Below are 15,300 nucleotides of genomic sequence, written 5' to 3' on the forward strand. Positions count from 1 at the left end.
AAGTTGTATTGGCATATAACCCACTTGTCACCACAGTCCATTGTAGAACATTTTCTGTTTTCATGTACTCATTGTTCTTGCCTCCATTTCTCCCTAACCTCCCTGCCACACACTGAAGAATCCATCAATCAGCCACTGCCTCTGCAGGTGTACCTATACTGAATGTCATTAATCATACCAGCAAAATGATTAAGGAAAACAGGAAAAATAAACTCAAGTGCAAATAAGTCGGGAAAATTTAAAAACCAGAACAAATTTAAAATGGATCAAAAGGGAGATCCAAGGATAAGTGTTACATTGTAACCTAACTACGTCCCCAGTAATCCACTTTGCAGTGCACTCTGCGTGATAGCAAGGCCATTCACGTCCCTGTTTTATGGTCAGAGAGAATTCCCCAGAGGCTTAATCCAGGTGTATTTTCCCTTCGTTATTATTTTTTTAATGGAAACAACTTTAAATGGATAAAAAAGAGGTCAAATAGTACAATAGTATGTACATTGTAAAATAACTAGATCCGCCATAATTGACTTTACAGTGCTCTCTGTCTAATTACACGCTTATTCACCTCCCTCAACTATGGTCAGAAGGAACTCCCTGGAATCTTAGTCCATGTGTGGGCGCTGCAAATGGATTCTGGGCTTCCACTGTTGTCCATAGCTCCTGCAAACCAGGTGCAAACAATTTAAGTTGATACCACTTCCTCCTTCAGATTTGGATTATATTTTTTACAATTCTTAATCACACAGTCTGGTGTGCTTCTTCTACATGAACTTATTTGATGCCTTACTTACATCGCTGTTTGTTTGAAAACAAGCCTTTCATATCCCAGACACTATTCTTTCTGAAAGTCAAGTACCATCTACTTTCTTCACCACCCTTTTCTGTAGCACCATATCTTTGGTGATCTCTTCATGACAACGAGCATCAAGCAGCGCCATGTTGTAAGAAATCATTGTTCTTAGGCTGGGCCTGGAATTAAATGTGATATCAAAATCCATTCAGATATCTATGGTTTCTGTCTCTGGTTCGTCTTAGAGAGATCCTTGTTATTTTATGTTAAAGAATATTATCAATCACTCCCCTGGGGCATAGGGTTAATTCTATTGATAGTGTCATTAATTTAGCCAATGATATAGAATTGAAAACACTATTGTGTACTTGTATTTTTATTCTGCTCATTTAAATAAAAAAATCATAAATAGGAACATTGTGGAAATAATTTGGTGTCCCAACATTTTAGTAAATTGGTGAGAGCCTATTTGTTTTGGGAAGAGAATGTTATTAATTAAATGTTAATTTTCATTTCAAGTATTTTCCTTTCATTACTTTAAAATAATTTTCATATAGGTCAACTCATATTAATCTGTATATATTTTAATGTCACTGATTAATTGTCCTAAGATCTTTTAACCCTGATAATATTCCTTCTAAACATTATTTTCTTCTGGAAATGAAATAAGCTTTGATTAAAGTGTATAAATGAACTTTGAGTCACAGATTTACATGGGACTTTGCTTTGTAGAAAATAAAGCCATCTAGCTCATCAGAATGCAGTACCGTTGATATTGCCATTTCTGAAGAAGAAGAAATGATCTATGAACGTGAAAAGCCAAAGCATCCCCAAAATGGTAAGAAAAATAAGTTCCTTTGATCATTGACGTGAAATAAGGCTAAATATCTTTTAAATTAAGTAATTAAAATAAATAGCATTCGATTTTTTTATTTTCAAAGGTTTAATATACTTATTAATCCATGTGTGTGTGTCCTAGAATACACTAATCAGTGTCAAGAAAAAAATGAGGGTAAAACCTGTGTCCTAGAGAATCAGTGTAATAGTTACAACTATTGGTTCTGGAGTAAAGGTGAACTGCATTCAAGTTTTCACCACCCATTTTAGCTTCTACTTAACTTTTTTCTTATTTCTTGATATGTGTAATGTGGATAAAGTAAGACATAACTATATCTATGTGTGTGCACATGTAATCTTTGACAAAAACCTGGAAAATACACATATTTAGCACATCATACTAGTTATCATCATCATCAACATCCTTCTTCATTAACTTACTTTAAGAAGATGATGGTAGTGAGTTAATGGAGAAGTGAAGTGTAGTGATATTGCATAAATGGAATATTACTGATAAGATTGATTTCAAAACACTGTTCATGCTAGAATAAATATTGGAAAAATATATTAAAAATTCCCATTTAATTTAACTGTGGTAACTGTGTACATTAGAATAGAGATTATGTAGGGGTAATAGATAATGCAGAATCACAGAGTGATTATTTGTTAAAGTGAAATAAAGTAATTTATACTCCATACAATGAGGTCATTATTTAAAATATTCATATGAAAACATGTTATACTTTTCATCGGAAAGAAGCTATAAATGATACTAGTGATATATTTTATATTCCATATTGAATATTTAGACATCTATGAGGATTCATCAGTTGGTTGGCTCATGAGACATATTATTTTAAACTCCTGATATTGTGATTATCATTTGTTTCCTACCAAGATTAACAAATTACTCCAGGTCCTGGATCTATTGAAATTATCAACAAAATGCTAACTATTAAATGCTCAAATTCCTATATTCTAAATAAGAATTCTCCCTCACTAGCTTGGATTTTGTCTAAGGACTTTTAATATCTAACATAGGGATGAAATACTTCTTAAATTTCTTTGAGAATTTTATAATTTGACACTAAGAAAAATTATAAAATCAAATGTTTTGACTTCAAACTGAATTCACTCCATTTCTTCATTCTCCCCATTCTGATCGCTTTCTTCTCAAATCTCAGGCTTTCCTTATACTACCCCTCTGACCACCTTCAAATACAAGCACCTTACCCTCTGAGTACTCAATTATGCAAGTTAGCTCCTTAGTCCCAATCAAAATTCCTGTTTACATGCCACCTCTGACATGGATCAAAGCAATTTAACTGACTTAAAAGGTAAATTATGCCTTTCAACATCTCATAAATATTTATATTTTAAATAAAACTGCTTATTATTCCAAGTGAATCTTCAGAATATAAAATCTTACACATTATGCGAAATGTAACATTTAGATTATTTTGTGTGTGCATTCTCCCCAGATTTTGATGTATTATTTTATTAAAGGTTTCTATAATTTTTAAAGTATTAGTGAGATTTAATCCATATATCATATCATTCCATCCTTCAGTCATGCCAAGCAGTTTTGCACAATTGCTTCCACAATCAGTTTCCAAACATTCCTTTTCTTCCTGGGTTCCTTGACATCCTCGCTCTTTCATCTCTGTAACCCTTCCCAGTACTGTAAACTCACCCCCCACACACACACACCAACACCATCACCACTACCCGCCAAACCCATATTATACTTGCTAGCCCTACTTTCCCCTATTGGGGGTGATTGATAATTTCACTTTGAGACTTGGGTCCTGGAGATGAAAAGTTGCTTGTCCAAACCAGTATCTTGCAAAGTGGGCAGTCCTACCCTCCCTGCTGCCCTGGTAGATGCCCGAGCAATCCCGGGCAGCCCAGCAGATGCCTGCACTGTCTCCCGATTCTGTGCTAAAGCACATTGGGGCTTATGGCCAGAAGGCTCTCAGGGATTTTTTAAAGAGGTCTTAGGCCAAATAGTTTGGGAACTTTAGCTCTAAACTATCTCTGCCTTTCACACCTTGTTTTTGCCGCACCCCCCCCCTCCATTTTCACAGGGGAGCAATGGTTAATGCAAAAGGAGTTAAAACTAAGTGTTTATAAATAAGTGAACCCTTATCTATAATAAAAATGAAAGGAACTCAGTGCCATTGAGTGACTTCTGACTCGTAGCCACCCTAGAGAATAGGATAGGACAGTTCCTGTGAGTTGTTGAGATTCCAACTCTTCACGGGAGTAGAAAGCCTCTTTCTCCCTCAGAGCAACTGGTAGATTTGAACAGCTGACCATGTGGTTAGCAGCCCAATGCATAACCGCTACACCACTAGAATCTGTAAGTAAATAATTACTAAAGAGGCGCCCTGGGAGAAAGACGGGGCTTCACAGCCCCATAAACAGGTACAGTCGCAGGGACAGTTCTACTCTGTCCTTTGGTGTCCTGTGAGTGGGCATCAATTTGATGGCAGTGAGTTTAGTGATAAAGTTCATGGAAAGACCTGGTGAATTGCATTGCTACTCACTAGGCCTGAAGTTCAAAACCACTAGTCACTCTGCAGGAGAAACACAAGGCTTTCTATCTCAATATTTAGAATATTGGAAATTCACAGGAGCAGCTCTACTCTGTCCTATGGGCTTGCTATGAATTACAATCGACTTGATGACAATGATCTCGATTTGGTTAGAGATGAGGGAAGCCATTTTGAAGTTTTTCTATTTGATGTGTTTTCCGGGTTTGGGGTTTTAACGCTGTTGTTCTTAGTAGGTAATGGACGGAGGTCTTCACCTGGTCAAATTGGTCGAGAGAACAAGAAAAGAAAAATTTGGCAGAACATAAGGAAAACTTGCTGCAAAATAGTAGAAAACAGTTGGTTTAAGTGTTTTATTGGCCTTGTGACTCTGCTCAGCACAGGTGCTCTGGTAAGTGGAGGAGGGTTTTATAGGAGAAAATGTGTCATAATTCTCTTAATGCCAAATTACTATTGCAAAGAATATATACCTTAGCACCTAATTTCATGTTGTTACATTAGTTCAGCAAATCCTATATTACATTCTCTTAAAAAGTCTGTGAATACATAATGCAGTAGTAACAAAACTAAAAGAAAATTTAATAAATACCCAGTAATTATGACCTCAAGGGAGTTTCATACATGAAAAAAGTTCAATATGGACATATAGAATAAGGACATATTCAGCATATGGTACTTTGATATGTATTGAATGAGGGATGGTCTGTAATAGAACTTCTGGTTGGCAAAGTGAGGTACTCACTGAACTTCTAACAATCAGTTGAGAGATTTAAATCTGCCAGTTGCTCTTCCAGAGAAAGACGAGGCTGTCTGCCACAGTTTTACCCTGTAGAGTAGCTGGTGATTCCCAACTGCTGGTGTTTTGACAACATCCCATTTTTATGCATTTTCAATATTCTACATTTATCCTTATGGTTAGCAGCCTAGTGCATAACCACCTTCACCGCAAGGGCTATAAGGAAGTAAAAACCATCCATCAAAATCTGAGCAAAAGGTTGGAAGTAGATTTGAAGTGACATGTTTAAAAGATGATGTAGGTGTCACAAGCCAAGGGGAAAAAGACTTAACTCGCTGCCTTAGAATAGACTGCTACTCAAGGGACCCTGTAGAAGAGAGTCCAGCTGCCTCTGGGCTTCTGAGGCGGTGACTCCTGGTGGGAGTCGAAAGCCTGGCCTTCATCCCATGGAGCAGCTGGTGCTTTCAAACTACTGACCTTGATGTTAGCTGCCCAACTTGCCAATTCTAGAAGCTGAAAAAGGCAAAGAATTTTCCAGAAAGTGCCGGTCCTTCTAGCACCTTGACTCTAGCTAGCCCCGTTGAAAATGATTTCAGACATATGCCCTCCAGCATGGGGAAAGAGTCATTTTATTTTAAGTCATTAAATTGGTGGTAATTTGTTATAGCAGCTATTTCCTCTCAGTGCATGTCATGCCAGTCCTCTGGTGTATAAGCCTGCTCTCTGAGAAATCTCCGTTCTTCTCCAGCCACATTACGGTGATATTTGTCCTGATTAGTGTATCTGCTGTGGGAAGAGGGTCAGTAGAGACCTTAAAAAGGCCAGAGATCATTTTTAAAATATCCCCTTCACTCAGGTCCTCATGCGATCGGGTAGGGAAACTCAGAAATGTGATTGCACTAGAGTTAGTCCCACCATGTGGGACTCACACATTTGTGAATCAGTCAGCCATTAGTGGAAATGGCCCCTGCCCACCCCCCAGACCCCATTCCAGCCCCCAGAAATGTAGTCTCTTGAAGGGGTTGGCTCTTATTTTGCAGAAGCCATGTTCTAGATAGACTTTCTGCTGTCAGCCAACATTTGCAGTAGCGGTAGAGTCAGTGGACCTGCTGATTAAGGGCACTGAAAAGGCAACACCAGGATCTCCTGTGCCGCTCCCGATGCCCTGTGGGTATGAGTTCCACCTGCTGGTGTTGGTGCCTTATGTCAGCTCTGTCATTCTATTTCCTCATCTTTTAGACTCAACTGATTTCTTTGTTTGTGTATCACCATATAATGTGTGGGGCATTTTCTCTTCCAGGAGTTCATTGCTTTCTAAATCTAAAGTGAGCCATTCTACTGTTATTTCATATTTATTTATATTTAAAGGTATATATTTCAAAATCCCGCCATTCCTTACCAAAAATAATGTCAATCCTTATTTATTATTTTGTTTGTGTACTCTTCAACAATGAAAGTCTGCCTGAGGTTATTAGTGCATTGCCTTCCCTTTTTTTCCAGGGTAAGCAAGCATTTATGAGATTGATATAATCACATCAGAACTTAAATCCAAGCTATTAAAATGTTCATATCACATAATAAAATTAAGGTTGACCTATCAGCACTGAAAACCTTGGAAGAAATTATTAAAGTTTTAATTTATATTCATGTGCATGCCCTAGTTCACCATATAATTCCTACAGTAAAACTGACTACGGATTTTTCTTGTATTAACTATAAGGATTTCTAAAGATACGTATTTTTTCCTTAAATCTTGTTATTCTGTAACAGTTGCCAACTGTGTGTGAGTTCGGGTCCTGAAATTAAAGATAGCTTTCCTATTAGACATAGCTAAAAATTTCATCTATATTAACTCTCCTTAACTATATTTAGAGGGGGACTTTGAGGTCACTATTTAGAACAATTATAAGAACAAGTTCATTATCTTGTTATGCCAAGGTAATTTTTGAAAAATTATATGCTGAACAGTATTTTTTCTCACAGGCTTTTGAAGATATATATATCAATCAGAGAAAGACTATTAAGATCTTACTGGAATATGCTGACATGATCTTCACGTATATCTTCATTCTGGAAATGCTTCTAAAGTGGATGGCATATGGTTTTAAAGCCTATTTCAGTAATGCATGGTACAGACTGGACTTCCTGGTTGTAATTGTATGTATTTTTTAAGTAAAGTTCTTTTTTAGTTCACAGATTACTCTTGCTCTTTCACTTACCCTTTCATTTACCTGGATCTTTCTTTCCCTTCTCTTCCTATATTTTCAGTCCTCAGCATTCCACCTTTATTCATGTGTAATATTCTATATTCTTTTCTCCTTAGTCCAAAATCTATAAAGTTCGGCAACTAAATTATAAATTATTATAATAATCATCTACAAGCTCAATGCTACAGAATGTACCAAATATACAGAATATTGCACATTACTTTAAAATCAAATATTTGGAAACTGATTGTGGTACCAAGTGTAAAATAGTGCTTGATGTGATTGAATTAAGGAGTGATATGATATATATATTAACACCCAATTAATAACACAATTTTAAAAAGACAGTATAACAATGGAGCAGTAGTCAATATAAAAATAAATACAGTCACATTGAGAGTTGAGAAATAAACATTTTAAAATCACCTTCATATCAGGTTTCCTTTTCTCTAATTAACTTTTAATTTAATAATATTTATCACCTCCTTGTTACCTGTCCTCTGAAATCCTTTTTTGCTTTTATCCCTTGCAACAGTGGCATATGTAAATATAGTTGAAAATTTAATTTTCTCCCATACATGGCATGTTATCACTGTATCACAATAATGATGAAACTGAAACTTTCAAAAGATTATGAATGTTTCCAAACAGAAAAATGAATACAAATATTGAGCTTTGATTATAAAAAATATAAAGACTATTGAATATGCATATTTTATCCTAATTACATCCTTATTATCAGAAAATACTTTCATCTTTGTTAAAATAATTTTAAGACAGAATTATTTTGTTACAATTTCTATGTCTTTATTTAGATATTTTAAACATAGTCTCAAATCATTTGCAGATCTCTTGGTAGACTCTGATTCTGTATCTTCTTTAATACAAATGTAATTTGAATTGTACATGTTATTTTTATTAAAATTAAATTATATCCACCCTTTCTCTGTGTGTAGGTCTTTTGCCTTAATTTAATAGGGAAGTCTCGAGAAGATCTAAGACCACTTACATCAACTAAATTTCTTCGTGCCCTCAGAGTTCTATCTCAATTTGAAAGAATGAAGGTAAGTTAAATTTCCAACAATAAATCATAGGTTTTTATTTTCTATAGCTAAAGTAAAATTCCACAAATTGATAAACTTTGTATCTTTTAAAAGTTTAAATGAGGCAAAACCCATGTGTTGTACTATTTAAAAATAAAAAGGAATACTTTTGTTACTCATTACTCTTTATATTTCAAGTCATTTATACTCATACTATATGAACATAACTAAGATAAACAAAACAGCAAACAATTCAGAGAAAATAATTGATAGGAAAACTTGACAGGTGATTCTGGGGCTGTGGTTGAAAAACAGTACCATTCTAATTGATGTGGATATATATATATATGAATATTAATACAATTGCCTCCAATTTTCAAATATAACTGTCAGAAAGAAAACTTTCCCAATGCTTCTAAACCAAGATACAGTGGGAATGGCTGAGAGGGGGGAAATGATGGAAAAAGAGTGTAGTATTAAGGTAAAATGATGAAATAGTTCATTTTTCTAGCACAGCTACAATCTAATGGTAAGAAAACTACAGAGAAGATTCTAGAGCTATGTAGACGATCTATTGAATCAACAAAAATAAAAGGATAACAACTTATATAATTGAATATAACTAAAATGTCACTCTTACTGGGTTTTTTTAAATGTAGTTTTGTGGAGTGTAGGGGGAACAAAAGTTACCCAAATCTGCACATTTTCAGTTTCCAATGTAGAATTAGCATGCAGCAATTTGCTGGTGAAGCTGTGTCTGTCAGAAATCAAGCATTATACCACTTGAAGGTATACAATTATAGGAAAACAATGAAATCGTAGCCATGGTCAGATAAAGGTCAGGTTAAGTAGAAGCCACGATTAGGTCAATGCCATTGCCAGGTCGGAAGCATCAGCTCAACTTCTAGAAGTTCTGTACTTAAATTATCTTTGAAGCTATAGTAAAGAGTATTTTTAAAGCTACATGAATAAAGATTATGTTTATTTATTTATTTAATAAGCTACAGGCCTCGCTGTACTTGTTATTACTAAAATATTTGTGTCAATTGTAGCCATTATTTTTTTTATGTATGAGTATTTCTAACAGGTGTGGATTTTTTTGGTTACTAAAAGTACCAGTTCACTTCTTACAATATCTAGAGGATCAAAAATATCTGAGATGTATTTCTAGAAATAAAGTACTGTTAAAAGAAATATTAAAAGTTATGATTGAAAACTAAGGAATATAAGAATCGAGCTCTAGGTGAGAAGACAAGGTGGAGCAAGATTTGAGGTAAGAAATGATTAAACGGGTACAAAAGAAAAGAGATTGTGTTAGGGTGAGGGAGAGGTGAGTCAAAGTATAAATGCTGAGAGAAAGGTGAAATACAGTGAATATTAAAATAGTCTCCTGGATTTCACTAGAGGTTCCCATTTGTCATGGCACCATGTGGTCATAAGCATACCATTTTGATTGTAATGTTAATGGCTAAAGGGATGGAAGAAATGGCCACGTTGATTTTAAAACAAACCCAAACCCATTTCCACCGAGTTGATTCCAAGTTTCGTCACCGTCTGTAAAGTTTCCAGATCTATACATCTTTCAGAAGCAGACAGCTTCGCTTTTCTCCCTCAGAGCTGCTGCTGTGTTTGAAAGGCCAGCCTTGACGCTCTCAGTCTCAGGCTTAGCCCACAGTAAGTCAAGGCTCCATACAGTGGTTACACTGCTGTTCTTCCAGATTTGGCAATGAAGCCTCCTCCACATGTTCCATTGTGGTTCATCACTGGCATAGATCAGTGCGAGGGTACAGATGTTCCAAAGTACAGCTGCCCATACAGTATTTCTTAAACAACCCCTCCCTAGATTTCATTGCTGTTACAATCTCTGATTACACCTCATATTTCTTCCACCACTCCTTCAATGGTTTCCGAGTGTGCTCATCACTTAGAGATTAGAATACTCAAGATTTAATTCTGGGCTCATTCTCATTTTATATGCTTTCTAGATAATCGCATATAGACACACAGGGTTCACTATCTTTCCCATTCCTGCATACTACAGGAAATTAAGAATGTGCGTGGAAGGTCAGCTAAATAATTATTTCCAGCATTTATCCTAAGCAACTCTTCTGCATTTAATTGTGTTTTCAATATGACGATATGAGTATGTGTACTTTTATGCATATCTCTAATCTAAATTGAATTGTCATTTTGATTATTCAGATATCAGAATATGACTGGTGGTCATTTCTTTCATTGACAGATCACATTAATTAGCATTTTCAATTTGAGTAGATGTGAACATAGTTTTGCAACTCTTTTCTAACGCTTACATGTTCCATTTCTGTATGCCAGGTCGTTGTGAGAGCTTTGATAAAAACAACTTTACCTACTGTGAGCGTGTTTCTGGTCTGCCTTGTGATCTGGCTGGCTTTCAGCATCATGGGGGTACAGTTATTTGCTGGCAAGTTTTATGAGTGCATTGACCCAACAAGTGGAGAAAGGTTTCCTGTATCTGAAGTTCAAAATAAGAGTCAGTGTGAAAGTCTTTTGTTTAATGACTCCATGCCATGGGAGAATGCAGAGATGAACTTTGATAATGTTGGCAATGGCTTCCTTTCACTTCTTCAAGTAGTAAGTTATTTTTATTTTTAAGTCAATGAAATGTTCATCCATATTGTTAGATGAAGTTAAAGTTCTAGTGAATTTAGTTATAACATATGCTTAGAAAATATTAATTAGTGAATAAATATGATGAAGCACTGTGGGAGGCTCTGTTGGGCGCATGAAAGAGAAACGCAGGCCCTGCCCTGTGGTGAGAAGAAAGGGCTGCTGAAGGTAGGAATTGGCAGGTACTGGCGAAACTGCTGTCTTCCACCATTGATCAGGTAGTAGATCGCAATCATACTTTAATAAATGGCCGCTCCTCGCCCAGCATAGGTGACGAAGGAGACATCTCCATCTTTCCTCGATAGAAAACACATGGGTAGTTATTACCAGGAACATGTGACGTGAATGATTTTCTTCAATCATTTCTGCATTCTGTTGGGTCACTTTTTCTTTGGATTGGGCACAGATTTGGCCTGTTAATTTGCCAGGCAGCTGTCTTCCAGTTATGGAGAGCACATATTTATTTACTTAATGATTTATCCATTAAAATATCTTAGCATATTTAAATCTATTAATTACAAATAGACTAAATAGTTTAAAATCATTGTTTAATATTACATGAATATAATAATTAAAAGGTTAAAGGTACGTGGTTATAGAAGCATGACGAGCCTTCCTAATTAAACATTTTAGTATTATGACTAACTTATTAAATTTTACATTTTATTTGTCATGAGCCATCAGATGCCCATTAGAGTAAAAAACATGTCATTTTTACAGGCAACATTTAATGGCTGGATTGATATTATGAATTCTGCAGTGGATTCTATTGATGTAAGTACAATATAATTTAAGACTCATTGTTAAGGGTCAGTCAAGCAAAGTCCTTTTTGCAGATCAAGCAATAAATAATTAAAATGGTTAAAATTAAATGTTTGTGCTAGATTGAAATTAAATATCCTACAGACTGTTTGAGTATGTATGAACAATGGTCGAAGGCCTATCAGTTCAGCAGGAAAAATTGTCAGACTTTGTAAGAATGATTAACACAAACCAATAAAATTTTGAGGGACAATGGGGAGCTGATACCAATGTGTACCAGAGGGAAGAAAATGTTTTACAATTGATGGTAGTGATGATTGTACAATTCATTTTAATAGGATTGAATTATTGAAGTGTCTGATGTGTGTTTTATATTTTAATAAAACTTTTTAAGTTAAAATTTTATTTAATTTTTGGTTAAAAAATTTAAATTAAATTTAACTAAAGGAAACAATGATACCTCTTTCTCATGATATCCTTGATAACCTTGTTGGACTTGTTTGTCATTATTTCATCAATTGAAGTTTTGAAAGTTGATATCAAAATTTTGATTTTTAAATTAACTTTTAGATAAATCTGCAGCCTAATTTTGAAGACAACATCTATATGTACTGTTATTTTATCAGCTTTATTATTTGTGGATTATTTCTCCCCCTGAGTATGTTGATTGGTGCGATAGTTGCTAATTTCAACAAACTTAAAATAAAGGTAAGTATGAATATTCTTGGCTTGTTCAATGTGTGACAAAATCATATACTGCTGTGAAAACACTTTGCCTCAAATAACTTATTTGTTTTCAATGAAGCATAATGTTGTTTTATTTTATTATTTTATTTAATTATTGTTAACTAGATTTTATTCTTATTATATTATCTAGATTATTTTATTTGTATTAAAATTTTTGCTATCTTTAACATTTCTAAAATGTTCATAATTGCATTTATTTTCTGCATTTAAAATATACACAACTTGAATCAATAGTTAAAGGTCATGCAATTCATATATATATAATAATGATAAAATAAAGAAGTAATATTAAAATATATGGAAACAAATACTTTCAGAGCTCGGGGGGAGGCTATGGAGGGAAACTCATTTACTCTGATATAATCAAAGCCTTCAGAGTAATAACCTCGATGGACCTCTATGGAAGTTAGAGTAGCTCCATCTTTTAAAAGTAGAGTGAGTCAGAAATCCAAATTGATGGCCTAAATCGCAGTGCAAGCAATTATTGAGAGAGAATTCACCGGCCAAATTGCTTGAACACTATTCGGTGCTGTCTCCAAATACAGGCAAAGGCCACACGAACCATCTAAGTCTTATTTTGTGCCACAAGGTCTGTTTCCTATTAGGTGTGGGAGAGTTTTTAAAAATCAAGAAAAGTTGAGTTTAATACTTAAATTCCCTCTTCATCTATGGTCACCCAGTGTGCCTTTTTCAGTTGCGAGGAGAGAAATCAGGGGTTGACTATGCCTGTGTTCGAGGCTTCTACTTCCGAAGAACTTCAACCAGACTCTAGGATGTGCTTTGGGGTTCAAGTTGGTGACACTTGTAAAATTTTAAGTGCAGAGGGCCTGATGTAAACCAGTAACAACTCCAAATTATGAAACTAAAAAATATTAAATGTGTATGACTTATTCATGTTGTATGTATTATATAATATATAGAAATTAGCCCTAGAAACACAAATATGAATTAAGATGTAGAAGGTGATATAAAGAGGCAACACTGGAACTTTGGGCATAATAAATTGTAAACAATATTTTCAGATAGTATTTGAAAAATAAAGTAACATTAAACCCATTGCCATTATAAACAATAAGGGGAAGGTTAGCACAATACGCACATAATAAAGGAAGACACTGAAAGGGCACAGGAGTTTCAGATAACAATAATAAATACTATTACTTATACAATATTACAGTAACAATAACAATAATTGCCGACGATAAGCAATGAAGGGACACAAGCATGGATAGGCAAGCTGAATAGGGATGAGAAAGCAAAGAGGATTCCACCCCTGACCAGCTTTGATAGAGGCATATTCTCATGCACTGCAAGCATATCCTTGTGTAAGTAGAGCATACAGAGGGGAGTTTATGACAACAGCTCAGCCATAAATAAAACCTTTGAGAAACTGAGTTACTGGGCTTAGGAATTTACAGCCACTGTCTCAGGGAGCATCTGAGTCATTTGACATAGCACAGTTGACAAACACTATGCTCTGCATCCCGCTATGATGGGTGGTGACTGGGATCTTAAACACTGTCAGACAGCCATTTAAGATGGAACTCTTGGTTTCTCTCGGGAACAAGGAAGAATAAAGAAAATCAAAGAATCAAGAAACTAATCCAAAGAACTAATGAAGTATGTGAGCCACAGGCCTCACTATCCAGAAACCAGAAATACTAGATGGTACCCGGTTACCACAGTCCACTTCCTTGATCAAGTCCAATTAGTTCTACTAGGGAATGGCGGAACCCACTAGATTTGCCCCTTAGGCACGATTCAGACACAAAACTAAGGCCCTCTAGTGATCACCATTCAGCCAAACAACATACAGGCCCATAAAGTTAACGATATAAGGGGGGATTTGTATTCAATTTGCTTTTAATATTTTTCTATATTTCTTTACCAGGGAGGGTCAAATATTTTTATAACAGTTAAACAGAAGAGACAGTGCCGTGGATTAAAGAGGCTGATGTCTGAGGATTCTCAAAGACCCATACCTCGCCCAAGAGTAAGAGCTGTTGATGTTTAAAAAACAGTTTCCTCTATATATTGTCTTGTTTCCTCTATATATTGTCTTAAAATGAATATTTTCTATAAAAATTAATTGATTAAAATTTAAGAACATGGTCTTTGATAAAACTGTAAATGTCAGAAGGGTGGAGGGAAGGTAGGGAGAATGGGGGAACAGATTACAAGGATCTACATATAACCTCCTCCCTGGGGGACAGACAGCGGAGAAGTGGGTGAAGGAAGACATCGGATGGTGTAAGATATGACACAATAATAATAATTTATAAATTATCAAGGGTTCATGGGGGAGGGGGAGTGAGGAGAAAGGGGGAAAATGAGGAGCTTATACCAAGGGCTCAAGTAGAAAGCAAATATTTTGAGAATGATGATGGCAACATATGTACAAATGTGCTTGACACAATGGATGGATGTATAGATTGTGATAAGAGTTGTATGAACCCCCAATAAAATGATTTTTCAAACTTTAAATGTTTTTTTTAATTTATTTTTTTAATTACGGTTTTCCCTTTTCATCAATTCATGTTAGAAAATAAGTTCTAGAATTTAAAGATTATGTGTGTATGTGTGTGATTGTGTGTGCTATTAATGAGATTGTTATATCTTTTCCCTACATAGAACAAGTTCCAAGGATTCATCTTTGGCATGGTGACAAGTCAAATTTTTAATGTCATCATCCTGGTTCTTATCTTTGCCTATGCACTAACCCTGGTGATAGAAAGTGATAATGAGAGCCAACAAATGAAAATTGCTTCCTTCTGGATTACCACCATTTTTGCTTTGCTGTATACTGGAGAATTTTTATTGAAAGTCATCGCTTTCCGTTGTTACTATTTTACCATTGGATGGAATATTTTTGATTTTATGGTGGTCGTTTTTTCCATTACAGGTACAATTGTGCTCAGCCCTATTTTCTTTTATAGTAATCTTATATCAGAAATTATCTTATAGGTGATGTAGC

At 35.1% G+C, this 15,300-nt stretch overlaps 1 protein-coding gene across 2 annotated transcripts in view; it reads left to right on the forward strand.

Annotated features, from left to right (window-relative positions):
- SCN7A (sodium voltage-gated channel alpha subunit 7) overlaps positions 1-15,300 on the forward strand; it is a 73,582-nt gene that overhangs the window by 51,976 nt on the left and 6,306 nt on the right. The window contains exons 16-24 of one of the 2 annotated variants that reach the window (XM_075529627.1): positions 1,523-1,628; positions 4,419-4,573; positions 6,902-7,075; positions 8,082-8,189; positions 10,503-10,781; positions 11,538-11,591; positions 12,150-12,287; positions 14,218-14,319; positions 14,958-15,228. In XM_075529627.1, coding sequence (XP_075385742.1) covers positions 1,523-1,628; positions 4,419-4,573; positions 6,902-7,075; positions 8,082-8,189; positions 10,503-10,781; positions 11,538-11,591; positions 12,150-12,287; positions 14,218-14,319; positions 14,958-15,228 — 1,387 coding nt within the window. Of the gene's footprint in view, positions 1-1,522; positions 1,629-4,415; positions 4,574-6,901; positions 7,076-8,081; positions 8,190-10,502; positions 10,782-11,537; positions 11,592-12,149; positions 12,288-14,217; positions 14,320-14,957; positions 15,229-15,300 lie in introns of both variants that reach the window. The other variant, XM_075529626.1, reaches the window with a different exon arrangement.

The sequence above is a fragment of the Tenrec ecaudatus genome, chromosome 13 (genome assembly GCF_050624435.1).
Source record: "Tenrec ecaudatus isolate mTenEca1 chromosome 13, mTenEca1.hap1, whole genome shotgun sequence".
NCBI classification, from domain to species: Eukaryota; Metazoa; Chordata; class Mammalia; order Afrosoricida; family Tenrecidae; genus Tenrec; species Tenrec ecaudatus.